Source organism: Ranitomeya variabilis, chromosome 1 (genome assembly GCF_051348905.1).
Source record: "Ranitomeya variabilis isolate aRanVar5 chromosome 1, aRanVar5.hap1, whole genome shotgun sequence".
NCBI classification, from domain to species: domain Eukaryota; kingdom Metazoa; phylum Chordata; class Amphibia; order Anura; family Dendrobatidae; genus Ranitomeya; species Ranitomeya variabilis.
Genome location: NC_135232.1, coordinates 160,807,962 through 160,822,254, shown reverse-complemented (window position 1 = coordinate 160,822,254; position 14,293 = coordinate 160,807,962). Strand labels below are relative to the sequence as shown.

The following is a 14,293-nucleotide window of genomic DNA, read 5'->3' as shown; positions in this document are numbered from 1 at the left end:
TGTATTAAGAGAAGTAGAGTCTAGATCACATGAAGTTATTATTCCCCTCCACTCCTCCTTGGTCAGACCTCACCTAGAATACTGTGTCCAGTTCTGGGCACCACATTTTAAAAAACAAATTGAAAAACTGGAGAAAGTTCAGAAGAGCCACCAGTCCTACGAGGAATGGTTAAAGGATCTGGGAATGTTTTGCTTGCAATAAAGAAGGCTAAGAGGAGACTTAAGAGCTGTCTACAAATATCTGATAGGATGTCACAGTGTAGATGGATCATCATTATTCTCATTTGCACATGGAAACACGAGAAGCAATGGAATGAAACTGAAAGGGAGAAGATTAGATATTAGAAAAAACCTTTTGACAGTGAGGGTGATCAATGAGTGGAACAAGCTGCCACGAGAAGTGGCGAGTTCTCCTGCAATGGAAGTCTTTAAACAGAGGCTGGACAGACATCTGCCTGAGATGGTTTAGTGAATCCTGCATTGAGCAGGAGGCTGGACAAAATGATGTAGTAAATAGAAAAAATGAGCCACAGTTCACCAATAGTCTAGTGTGCAAGTAAATCATGATTCGAATGTTCGTATGACAATAAGAAAAAGTAGAAAAAAATATTTCCAGCTATTGGTAAAATTTCTTTAAGTTTTATTCCATTTCCATTCCATTATGAAATAAAAAGTATCATTCTGACACAAGGCAGAAATGCAGGAAGCGACGCGTTTTGAATATGGATGCAACCGTTCTTTGCCACAGCTAGCTGAACTAGCTTTGACAAAGAACGATTGAAACCATATTTAAAACGTGTCGCTTTCTGCATTGTATCGGAATGATACTTTTTATTTCATAATGGAATAAAGCTTAAAGAAATTTTACCAATAGCTGGAAATATTTTTTTATACTTTTTATGATTCTATGTACATGTGTATGCAAGTACACTCACATCCTTTTCCCCTTACATATTTAACACACAAATATCCTTATGTACTTATTAGAATGGTAAATATAGATAAACCGTTAATTGTAATTGAACACTATTCTGCAAAACTGTAAAGTAGATTGTATGGAACAGGTAAGAACACTTGACATGACATGTAGCGTAATACCAGATCAATCACTGCAGGCGTGCATAGTCATGAAAACATACCTTGAACACTGTAAAGCCGAACAGTGTGTGTGACATGATTGAAGTAACAAACAACTTCACTAAAGATATCCCCACGGGTGACTCTTACAATTGGTGGCTCAGACACATAAGGCTGGAAAAAAAAAAAATGTATGTAAATATTCACAAGAAAAAAACATATTTTTTTTGTCAGGTCCCCAAAAGCAGGGGTGCGCAATCTGAGGCCCGGGACCACATGCGGCCCTCAATGCAATTTGTAATGCCATCAACCATCTGGTCACAGACATGCCTGAAACGGTCTGATGGCTGCGCCTATGTTTTCCTGAGAATGGAACAAGGGTTTATTAGATGTTTATGCAGTTGTGTTTATGTAGTTTTCTTATGGCCCTTGTTCAATCTGACAATGTGGCCCTCGGACCAAAGAAGGTTGTGCGCCCCTGCCAAGCTTAACAAAACTAAACTTTTTTGCTTCATTTTTATTTGAACATCTTAACATGCAGAGACTGATGGTCAGTTTTTACCAATTTTGCTCTCATGTCGGTTTATGACTAACTTTTTTCCTTAATCTACATAAAATACAGAACTTTCCACTTCCAGATAGCAAACTAAAGAGTTTAAATAGTGTAGACAATCCAATATTTACAGCAAGGCTTCGGACAAAAGGACAGCTGCAGGGAAAAGGAGAAGAGCTGTGAATAACCCAAGGAGAGCCATGGAGAATTGGCAATTATGGATATAGGACTATAATATCTACTTTTAATATCTACTGGTAAATACCCCATAGGATTAGGCTACTTAAAATACCTATATGTAGGATTTGTCCAATGCTGTAAAAATAGGCAAAGTGCCATCAATCTTTCAGCATTTGGTAGGCTGGCCACATTTTTCATGGTTTTCTTTTTGTGACACAGGACTGTTGGCATTAAACAATCACATTAAAAGGGGGATTCCCACAAACAAAACGTCTATTTTAGTCAATAGATCTTGGAATAATAATAATAGTTTCCACAATTTGATGTGTTTAAATAAAATGTTCCTGTGCTGAGATAATCTTATAAATCTGCCCCTGCAGTGTACTGTGTAATGGCTGTCACTCTCCGGGCAGGAACATGGTCTGGTCATACCACATCTCCTCCACATGTGAAGTATCGCCACACTCTGAAGAAAGTGGGTAACAAAACAAGTGGTCCATTTTTTTTTTAGGTCACCTCTTGCAAAAGTGAAAAACATTGGGGCTAAAACAACATTTTTGTGAAAATATTAAAATATTTCTATATGACAACTTAAAGTTATCACATTGTGTGTAGTACCTATGGTTTCAAAATCCTTACTATACCCCTGGATAAAATCTTTGAGGAGTTTCCAAAATAGTGAAATAGTGTCACTTGTGGGGGATGAATCCAATGATTAGGCACATTAGTGGCTCTCCAAACATGATATTATGGCGTCCACTACCGTTTCCAGCCAATTTTGTATTCCAAAAATTAAAATGATGCTCCTTTCCTTCAGAGCCCTGCTGTGCATCCAAACAGTAGTTTTCCAACACATATGGGGAATCGGCATATTCAGCAGAAATTGCACAACAAAATGTACGGAACATTTTCTCTCTTTACCCTTCTGAAAATGCAAAATATTGGCATAAAACAAAAATTTGTCGCTTGAATGTCAAACTTCTGTAAAGCACGTGGGTGTTCAAGGGGCTCACCACATATGTAGATAAATTCCTTGAGGTGTCTAGTTTCCAAAATGATGTCACTAGTTGGGGATTTCCACTGCTTAGGCACATCAGGGGCTCTTCAAACGCAACATGGCGTACGCTACTGATTTCAATCAATTTTGCGTTCCAAAAGTCGAGTCGTGCTCCTTCCCTTCCGAGCCATGACATGCATCCAAACAGTAGTTTTCCACCACATATGGGGTATATGTGCATTCAGGATTAATTGCAAAACAAGCTGAATAGTGCATTTTCTCTTGTTACCTTTGTGAAAATGCAAAATTTGGGGTAAATTAACTTTTTTGTGGGAAAAGTAACATTTTCATTTTTCAATTCACATTCCAAAGATCCTGTGAACACCTGAAGGGTTAATCAACGTCTTCATTGTGGTTTTGAGCACCTTGAGGGGTGCTGTTTTTAGAATGGTGTCATTTATGGTTATTTTCTGCCATATAGACTCCTAAGTCACCTAAAATGTGATGTGTTCCCTAAAAAAAAAAAAAAAAAAAAAGGTTTTGTAAATTTTGTTGGAAAAATGAAAAATTGCTGGTCGAATTTAAACCCTTATAACTTCCTAACAAAAAAAAAGTGTCTAAGTGTCTAAAAAAATTGTGCTGATGTAAAGTAGACATGTGGGAAATATTTTTTATTAACTATTTTGTGTGACATCTCGCTCTGATTTAAGGGCATAAGAATTAAAAGTTTAAAAATTGCTACATTTTTGCCATATACCGTATTTTTATATTTTTTTAAAACACAAATAAACGCAAGGCATATTGAAGAAATTTTACCACTATCATGAGGTATAATATGTCACAAGAAAACAGCCTCAGAATCAGTGGGATCCGTTGAAGCATTCCAGAGTAATTAAACTAAATAAAGTCACAAAGTGACAGTGGTCAAATTGTAAAAATTAAGCAAGGTCATTAAGCTACAAAGTGGCTCGGTCCTTAAGGTTTTTAATATCTGGGGGTATATGTTTATACTGATATGTGACTACATGGTAAGGGTTACATAATGAAAGAATCTAAATACTTACACTTGGTCTATGTGCTTATAAGAATGGAATTCACTCTGTATGTATGTTTTTATCTGTATTTGTACCTGATGAAGAGAGCGATCCGCTCTAGAAATGCATTGTTTTAATAATAAAAACTATTTTATATTATATCCGGTGACACCGCGCCTCTGGATACTCATTTTTTTTTCCTTCCGGTTCTTTGGATTTTTTCATCCCTGCTGGGACGACGAGTGCTGCAGTCTGCCTTTACCAGAGTTGTGCCTGTGATTGGGCACCTCGTCCAGGTGAGCCTGTCCATCATTTGGCTCCACTATGTTAGTCTGAGCGCCCATGTCTTTTCTCGATTCAAAAGTATAACTCGTTCTGCAGAAAACAAGCCCTCATATGGCCGTGTCGACGACAAATAAAAAAAAGTTATGGCTCTTGGAAGAAGGTTGAGCAGGAAAAATGAAGACGCAAAAATGAAAAATGGCTGTGTCTGTATGGGGTTAATCGCGCTAAAACTGCGGTATTCCCTGCTAGATGGCTAGTTTTATTGTAAGTACCCGCATGGATTACTTATCAGGGTGCGTTCACAGGTTCCCTCAGGGGGTAAGATCTTACACATGGACTCCATTCCCACCTTGACCAGAAGTATGTGGATGACACAGCCGCCATCATGGATTACCACCAAGTGCTACAAAAAGCACTGCTTTAGCCAATATTCCGCCTTTGAGATTATTTGTGCATTCATATTACCATTTCTATTCTTATTAGTAAGCATCTAATTAATCCCCCCAAAAATGAATTTTCCAGTGGCTTAACATTTTAGATACTGTGCTACGTTATAATACCTAGCCACTAAATAAATGTACGACAGGAGCCGTCCTTTCAGCATTAGAAATGTGAAGAGGAAACCCTCATTTCCATAAACTGCTGGCAGGAAAGTATAATGATATGCACAAGTTCAGATGGATTTTTTTCCTTTAGCAAAATGCACATGGTGAGGAATACAAAACACTGAAGAGTGCCCAGCGCAGAACATCAGGGCATGCAGTAACACAGACTAGGAAAGACGCCCACAGAGGAGAAAATGAGTTTAGCTTTAAATAAATGGTTTAACGGTTTCTGAAATCTAGTGTGACATTATGATGATGACATGTCTGTGTGCACGGCCGAGAGGACAGCGCTCAGCCACAACATACACAGCCTCATCACAGTCAGCTCTGCCAATAATAGTGCTGGGGATCTGCTACCAGCACTTACACTTTGCTGTGGGATTTTATCCAAGAACTTTCTCAACAATTTTACTTCTACAGTAGTAATAAATGACAGAAATATTCATTACTGTCTATCCAATGCACCATTAAAGGGAATCTGCCAGCAGGTTTTCGCTGTGTAATCTTTGGGCAGAATGAGGTAGAGGCTGAGACATTAAATTCAGCAATGTGTCACTTATTAGGCTGTGTGTTGTTTCAATACATTGTGTGTCTTATCAGCAGATTACACTGGTCAACAGCATTTTTGGTGCCAAAGATATTTCATCGAATTTAGGGTATTTTTGGGGTGCTGATTCTGAATATGTCATCAGTTTTGCCAGATTGGCTCAAGTTTTTGAGATTTTTGGTATCTTATTTATAGCACTTGTTGGTAAATGCGACGCATCATCTCATTAATTTCTTTGGATTAGTACTTGAACTGAGCAGTTCTCAATATAGTTTTGTGTTAATTAGTGTTCTAAAAGTTTGTTCATAGCTTGATTTTTGCACTAACTTTATGTTGTTGTCTGTTTTCCAGTGAAAAGCATGAACTCATCAAGAAGAAGTTGTCTTAACGATCCAGACTCATTCTGTTACATTTGTGGTGAATACACACTGCCAAAACATAGAAGAAACATAACAGACTTCGTAAAAAAAGTGTATTTTGCCTATTTTGGGGTTATGCTTGGGGACCAAGACAAGTTTTGGGCACCACACATAAAAGCATGTATCGAATTATTACGAAAATGGAGCAAAGGACAAAGAAAAAGCTTCAAATTTGGTGTTCCAATGGTGTGGAGAGAGCCAAAAAATCATCATGATGACTGTTATTTATGGTAAACACAGGTACAGGCACATCTTCACAATGAGGGACAGGCCTTCTTGCAGATTCCATGTTACTCCCATTTTCGTTTCTTATGCTTATTGAATCCTTGCACTTGCACTGCACAGAAATAACAGTCATCATGATGATTTTTTGGCTCTCTCCACACCATTGGAACACCAAATTTGAAGCTTTTTCTTTGTCCTTTGCTCCATTTTCGTAATAATTCGATACATGCTTTGCACACTATGTGTGGTGCCCAAAACTTGTCTTGGTCCCCAAGCATAACCCCAAAATAGGCAAAATACACTTTTTTTACGAAGTCTGTTATGTTTCTTCTATGTTTTAGCAGTGTGTATTCACCACAAATGTAACAGAATGAGTCTGGATCGTTAAGACAACTTCTTCTTGATGAGTTCATGCTTTTCACTGGAAAACAGACAACAACATAAAGTTAGTGCAAAAATCAAGCTATGAACAAACTTTTAGAACACTAATTAACACAAAACTATATTGAGAACTGCTCAGTTCAAGTACTAATCCAAAGAAATTAATGAGATGATGCGTCGCATTTACCAACAAGTGCTATAAATAAGATACCAAAAATCTCAAAAACTTGAGCCAATCTGGCAAAACTGATAGCATATTCAGAATCAGCACCCCAAAAATACCCTAAATTCATTAAAATATTTTGGACACCAGAAAAAAAAATTTTTTTTGTTGACCTGTGTTATCACTGCTGGACTAGCTGCCCGTGTGCCAAGTGGTCGGAATCCACCCCCTCCTCTGATAAGCCGCTCACTGTCAACAGACAATGTACATACTATGGGTGGGGTTAGCTTTCTCAGCTCTGATTCATGTTACAGCTAAAAACTCTTGATTGTATCACAACTGCTGCACCCAGTAAACTAAGAAATATATCACTGGACTTAGGGTCTCTTTTCCTACATCATGATGCTATCAGATGAGGTAGCAAAAACCTAGTGATAGATTTCCTTTAAATGCCATCCTTTTTTGCCCATGCCCTGGGCTGGGGGAATCAACAAATAAACTTCAATGGCCAACACTTTTTTTTTGTAACTTTGTAAGGCTTGTCAGGGTTCAGGGGTATCATTTCTGGCACTACAGGTACCAAATGAACCAGCGGTCACATATTCTAATAGCAACAGAAAGGTGGTGTAAAAAGGTTTAATACTATTGGGTATAAACAAGCAGAAGTGCTAAAACTTGATTTAACGGTTCTGCCCCCAAAGCTCAAGCACGAGCCAAAATATAACGGGGAATCTAAAGCGTAAAGAAATAGAAATCTACATATGAAAACAACTTGGAAAACCCTTGTTCACTGGCATCATATTATATAGCACTCTGTACTTACAATTGCTCATTTTGCCTTTCTACCCAGCTAATTCTTCTGTTTTCCATTAGGTCTAGGACATCACATGATTATAAACTGACTAGCTGAATTCTTGTAAGCTCTATGTAGAAACAGGAAGTCTCTTTTCCTTGCATGAGTCATCACTGCAAAAGTCTCTGGCAGGGGGAGGAGAAGCTGGGTCAGGAGTTGAGAGGGGAAAGATTTTTGCAGGGAAAAGAGACTTCCTCTTTCTACATAGAGTGGAGAATAGCGAAGAATTTACTGGGTAGAAAGGCAAAATGAGCAACTAAGTACACAGTGCTATATGATGATTGCAAATTATTAAGAGGATAAAAGATTTGATGGGAGGGCTTTTTTAACCTCCCTGGGTCCAGTACAGAGTCTGCTCCCGATGTTGTCAGCACTGCAGATATCACATCAACAGCGCTGCAGCCAATCCATAGCTCAATGGCTCTGCGTGGCTCATGCTGTTAACTCAGACAGAGCTTCTGAGTTCAATTATGGGCTTCAATGCTGTCTACGTAACGTCAACGCTGCAGCAAATAACAGAGAGAGCAGCGGCCAAGATTCAGTACTAGACCTGGGGAAGGTGAGTAAAGTAATGGACAGCACCATGGAATTAATGGTTCTATATAAATAAATAATAATAAAAAAAAAAAACTATATTATTATTAATAGCAAAGAAAACAAATTGCAGCCCAGGGAGCAATCAAAGCTGTCAAATTTCACATAAAAAACTGCATACGGTAGATCTTTAACTTGAGACAGGGGTGTATTTACCTTTAAACTGAATGTCAGAATGGCTGCATAATCTATTGTGAACGTTTTTCTGCATACTAATAAAATGCTCATTTTAATTTGACGGTTGTTTAGCCATTCTGAAAAGGATTTTTAAAGTATATTCACCAGTGCAAACAGGTCAAAGAGCTATGTATTCATTTTGTATTGTGAAACCTGGTGACACACACTTTAAAAAATATATAAAACTTCATCATAAGTAGAAGAAAAAGTCAGTGAATATTTGAATTTATGACCGATTTAAAATATATTCATATGTAGAGACAATCCATGCGCCCATTAGACAGGTCAGGCATACCTTGGCATCGGCATCGGGCAGGAACAGGTAAGCTCCACTTTTATCCCTGTTGCTTGTAGTACCATACCAGCTAAATTCCACCCTCACGTTATGAATCTTTCCATCTTCCTTTAGTTTAATTTGCTAAAAAAAATGTTAAACAATGTAGAAACCATTTTAATGTCAACGACCAAAAGGAGAAAAAAGTGGGTGTTCTCTGTTCTGTTTCTCTTAATGCATTGTCAAAAAAATACCTAGCACTTTTTATGTTAATGTTTGTTTTCAATTTTGGTGATTTTTTTTTCTAATTTTGATAACATTTATTTCTTAAAAAAAAAAAAAAAAATCTTGCGCTTTTCACTTTAGCCATTGAGCCTGATAATACGTGGACCCTTTTTATTTCGTAGAGGCCACTAGGCAGCAGTCACCTCATTATGAAAAGGCAGAGTTATGCAACATCAGGATAGCTCTGTGACAAGTAGGTGATGGACACAGCTTCTCTTCTTCCTGCACTACATAATGGTCTCTACAAGGATTACATAGCATGTCCACAAAAACACCTATGCCTGGCTACAGGAAATCTCTGAAGTACTGTTAGACAAGATTGCCTTCCCAAAAATAAATTACGAAAAAATTGACGTATTGCATTTAACCAAATGTAGCAGATTTATTTCTGAAGCAAACCTAAAAATGGCAGCTGACCCACAAGAGCAGATAACAATAGATTTCAATTGTTATGCTAATAAAATTATTTTCTATGAGTAATGCAAATCTTAAGTTGTGTTGAAAAGAGATTAAAAAAATTTAGTTTTTTTGTTTAAACAAAAATCCCGTTAAATAAGCCAACAGAACGATTATTCACTTTGCATTAAGAAGAGTGTCTTACCTCCAGTAATCCAGAGTTCTGTGAAAACCAAAGCTTTAAATAGGAATTCTCTATAGTTAAGTCGGTGACGATATTATCCAGCTCATTGACGTGGAAGAGCCCATCAGGCAGGACTTTGTTATTTCTGCCTCTGGTAAAGAGAGTGTAATCTGCCTTCACAGACTCTGCATCTTCACCTTCCACAAGCTGGTAGACAGCTAGGCCAAGAGGCGGCAAGCGGGCCACAAAAGAAACCTAAAGGGCACAATTGGGGAGAAGAGATGTACAAGAAATTCTGAATAGTCAATAATAAAGATACACAAGAAATGCCCAGAAGTCTCCATTAACAATTCAAAAGCTTTATCTTATTTATACGAAAAGGTGATAATTTCCAGAAGACAAAGACTCCCTGCTAAATTTTTAGCTCTGATCAGCTCACACTGTGTGAGGTGGTGACTTTTTCCCAATATAAGTGTCAGACATAGGCCTCATGCAGACATCAGTTATATCTCTCTTACGTAAAAACATTCCGAGTTTCATAATGGTTTTTGATTAGAGAGTCATCACAGTTTGGTCAGTGGCGGTTTTCACCATTAGAGTTTGATTGGTTTTTCACCGAAAAAAAAAAAAAAACAGAAAAAAAAACAAACAAACAAACAAAAAACAACTGATGGATGTTTCACAAGCCTCCCAGTAAGTGAAAAAGATGGGCAGTACACGGATTGCATCCAAGTGCGGTCCAATTATTTCACAGATCCATAGATTTGCATTGGCAAGTTTGATTTGACACTCAGATCACTATCAGACATATCTCTGTGCTTTTGTGCAAACCAAAAGGTCAAAGGGGTAAAAAAAACAACAAAAAAACAGATATGTGAACTACCCCATAGACTGTCAAACTATGATAGTTATGAGTGGTAGCCATCAAAACACAGTTTTTCTTGTGCGAGAACTGACATCTGGATGAGGCCTTATTCAGAGAAAGAATAGGCAGTAAGAGCCTAGTGCTAAGCTTACAGGCCAGTGTGAATATTGTAAGATGAGCTTTTTATTTATACATACAGATTTTCCATTAAGTGGAAAATTGACAAGAACATTACCCATATTTTTCTGAATATATTTACCATAAAACATAATTTAAACAACAGATCATTTTCTGACACTAATCCCTTTAAAACTGTTTAAATGAATGAAACGTGGCCCCACAGTGTTTCTATATAAATGGAATCAGTTTTAGAGCTTACTACAATGTTAATAAAAGTGTTTTTCACGAGCTGCTGACTGTGCACCCGTAAAAATCCTACATCACTTGCTGGTCAGGGCTGAAAGCACATATTATCTGGCAGGGCCGGACTGGCCATAGGGCACTTCTGGCAAATGCCAGAAGGGCCGGTGCCAGTGGTGGGCCGCTCAATCCGCCGCCCCCGCCGTCGCATTCAACTATACCGGCGTATAGACGCCGGTACAGTTGAATGCAATGATGGAGGAGAGAGCGTCTACAGACGCTCCTCTCCCATCATTCCCCGCTCTGCCTCTGACACTGCGGGTGCGCGATGATGTCATATCATCGCGCACCTGCTGTGTCCCGGGCAGACTGCAGCTGCTGAGACAGGAGCAGGAACCAGGAAGCAACGCTGGGCACGAGGAGAGGTGAGGAGAGGTTTTTTTTTTTCTGGACTGTGGGGCCATTCTCCGAGGAGGTGAGGGGAGGAAGAGAAGAGATGTGGGCTGTATATAGTTCTCTGTGGGCTGTGCTCTGTGCTGTATACTACTGTGGGCTGTATATAGTACTCTGTGGGCTGTGCTCTGTGCTGTATACTACTGTGTGCTCTGTGCTATATATAGCTCTCTGTGGGCTGTGCTCTGTGCTGTATACTGCTGTGGGCTGTATATAGCTCTCTGGGCTGTGCTCTGTGCTGTATGCTACTGTGGGCTGTATATAGTTATCTGTGGGCTGTGCTCTGTGCTGTATATAGTTCTCTGTGGGCTGTGCTCTGTGCTGTATACTGCTGTGGGCTGTATATAGTACTCTGTGCTGTATACTGCTGTGGGCTGTATATAGTTCTCTGTGGGCTGTGCTCTGTGCTGTATACTACTGTGGGCTGTATATAGTACTCTGTGGGCTGTGCTCTGTGCTGTATACTACTGTGTGCTCTGTGCTATATATAGCTCTCTGTGGGCTGTGCTCTGTGCTGTATACTGCTGTGGGCTGTATATAGCTCTCTGTGGGCTGTGCTCTGTGCTGTATACTGCTGTGGGCTGTATATAGCTCTCTGTGGGCTGTGCTCTGTGCTGTATACTGCTGTGGGATGTATATAGCTCTCTGTGGGCTGTGCTCTGTGCTGTATACTACTGTGGGCTGTATATAGCTCTCTGTGGGCTGTGCTCTATACTACTGTGGGCTGTATATAGTTCTCTGTGGGCTGTGCTCTGTGCTGTATACTACTGTGTGCTCTGTGCTATATATAGTACTCTGTGGGCTGTGCTCTGTGCTGTATGCTACTGTGTGCTATATATAGTTCTCTGGGCTGTATACTACTGTGTGCTATATATAGTTCTCTGGGCTGTGCTCTGTGCTGTATACTACTGTGGGCTGTATATAGTACTCTGTGGGCTGTGCTCTGTGCTGTATACTACTGTGGGCTGTATATAGTTCTCTGTGGGCTGTGCTCTGTGCTGTATACTACTGTGTGCTCTGTGCTATATATAGTACTCTGTGGGCTGTGCTCTGTGCTGTATACTACTGTGGGCTGTATATAGCTCTCTGTGGGCTGTGCTCTGTGCTGTATACTACTGTGTGCTCTGTGCTATATATAGTACTCTGTGGGCTGTGCTCTGTGCTGTATACTACTGTGTGCTATATATAGTTCTCTGGGCTGTGCTCTGTGCTGTATACTACTGTGGGCTGTATATAGTACTCTGTGGGCTGTGCTCTGTGCTGTATACTACTGTGGGCTGTATATAGTACTCTGTGGGCTGTGCTCTGTGCTGTATACTACTGTGGGCTGTATATAGTACTCTGTGGGCTGTGCTCTGTGCTGTATACTACTGTGGGCTGTATATAGTACTCTGTGGGCTGTGCTCTGTGCTGTATACTACTGTGGGCTGTATATAGTACTCTGTGGGCTGTGCTCTGTGCTGTATACTACTGTGGGCTGTATATAGTTATCTGTGGGCTGTGCTCTGTGCTGTATGCTACTGTGGGCTGTATATAGTTCTCTGTGGGCTGTGCTCTGTGCTGTATATAGTTCTCTGTGGGCTGTGCTCTGTGCTGTATATAGTTCTCTGTGGGCTGTGCTCTGTGCTGTATACTACTGTGGGCTGTATATAGTTCTCTGTGGGCTGTGCTCTGTGCTGTATACTACTGTGGGCTGTATATAGTTCTCTGTGGGCTGTGCTCTGTGCTGTATACTACTGTGTGCTGTATATAGTTCTCTGTGGGCTGTGCTGTATATAGTACTCTGTGGGCTGTGCTGTATATAGTACTCTGTGGGCTGTGCTGTATATAGTACTCTGTGGGCTGTGCTGTATATAGTACTCTGTGGGCTGTGCTGTATATAGTACTCTGTGGGCTGTGCTGTGTATAGTACTCTGTGGGCTGTGCTGTATATAGTACTCTGTGGGCTGTGCTGTATATAGTACTCTCTGGGCTGTGCTTTATATAGTACTCTGGGCTGTGCTGTATATAGTACTCTGGGCTGTGCTGTATATAGTACTCTGGGCTGTGCTTTATATAGTTCTCTGTGGGCTGTGCTTTATATAGTTCTCTGTGGGCTGTGCTTTATATAGTTCTCTGTGGGCTGTGCTGTATATAGTTCTCTGTGGGCTGTGCTGTATATAGTTCTCTGTGGGCTGTGCTGTATATATTACTTTGTGGGCTGTGCTGTATATATTACTTTGTGGGCTGTGCTGTATATATTACTCTGTGGGCTGTGCTGTATACTACTGTGTGGACTGTGCTGTATACTTCTACGTGGGCTGTGCTGTATACTACTGTGTGGTCTGTGCCGTATACTACTGTGTGGTCTGTGCTGAATACTGCTGTGTGGGCTGTGTTATCTACTACGCGAGCTGTGCTATAGTATGCAGGCTGTGCTGTATACTATGCGGTTTGTGCTATATAATATGCGGGCTTTGCTATATACTATGGGGAGTATATTATATTCTATGGGGGAGGCCATGTTATGTACTATGTGGCTGTGTTATATACTATTGTGGGGGTATATTATATTCTATGGGGGAGGCTGCGTTATATACTATGGGGGGCTGCATTATATTCTATGGGGGGCTACATTATATATTATGGGGAGGTGGGCTGTATTATATTCTATGGGGGTTACATACTCTGTGGGGTGGCTGCATTATACTCTGGGGTGGCTGCATTATATTCTGGGGTGGCTGCATTATACTATATGTGGGCTGCATTATACTGTATCGAGGTCTATGGGGAATACGTTATACTATATGAAGAACTATGGGGTGCATTATACTATGGGAAGTGAATTGTACTACATGGATGACTGTGGCGGTGCATTATACTAGATGGAGCACTATGAGGATTGTATTATGCTATATGGAGGACTATGAGGATTGTATTATGCTATATGGAGGACTATGAGGAGTGTATTATACTATGTGGAGGACTGAGCAATGTATTTTAATATATGGAGGACTATAGGGAGTGTATTATACTATATGGAGGACTATGGAGCACATTATAATATATGGAGGACTATGGGGTGTATTTTACTAAACAAGTAAAATGCTGCATATTCGGATTGTTTTTGCTGGAACAAAAAGCCTTGTTGTCAGCAGCACATTGCCAGTGTAAACTGTAGATGTGCTGCTGAAAACATGATACTGTATGGTGATCTGTTAGTGATCTATTAGTGATTGTTCTGTCTCATCATTATTCCTCAGCTGGTGGAAAGAGGCCGGGAAACAAGCGTTGAACAACTTCAGTATTGTCGATCAAACTCGTTTAGCGGCCTGAACTCAGCGCACGTAAATACAACAGAAAGGCTTCTGTGTGATGTGCAATATGTTAGCATTTGGGGACCCATT

The 14,293-nt window shown here is 39.9% G+C and overlaps 1 protein-coding gene across 1 annotated transcript in view; it reads right to left on the bottom strand.

Annotated features, from left to right (window-relative positions):
• Positions 1-14,293, bottom strand: part of MAN2A1 (mannosidase alpha class 2A member 1) — a 169,062-nt gene that overhangs the window by 27,551 nt on the left and 127,218 nt on the right. Inside the window, exons 14-16 of the mRNA XM_077290144.1 lie at positions 9,251-9,484; positions 8,386-8,508; positions 1,140-1,251 (exon numbers count right to left, since the gene is read on the bottom strand). Coding sequence (XP_077146259.1) covers positions 1,140-1,251; positions 8,386-8,508; positions 9,251-9,484 — 469 coding nt within the window. The remainder of the gene's footprint in view (positions 1-1,139; positions 1,252-8,385; positions 8,509-9,250; positions 9,485-14,293) is intronic.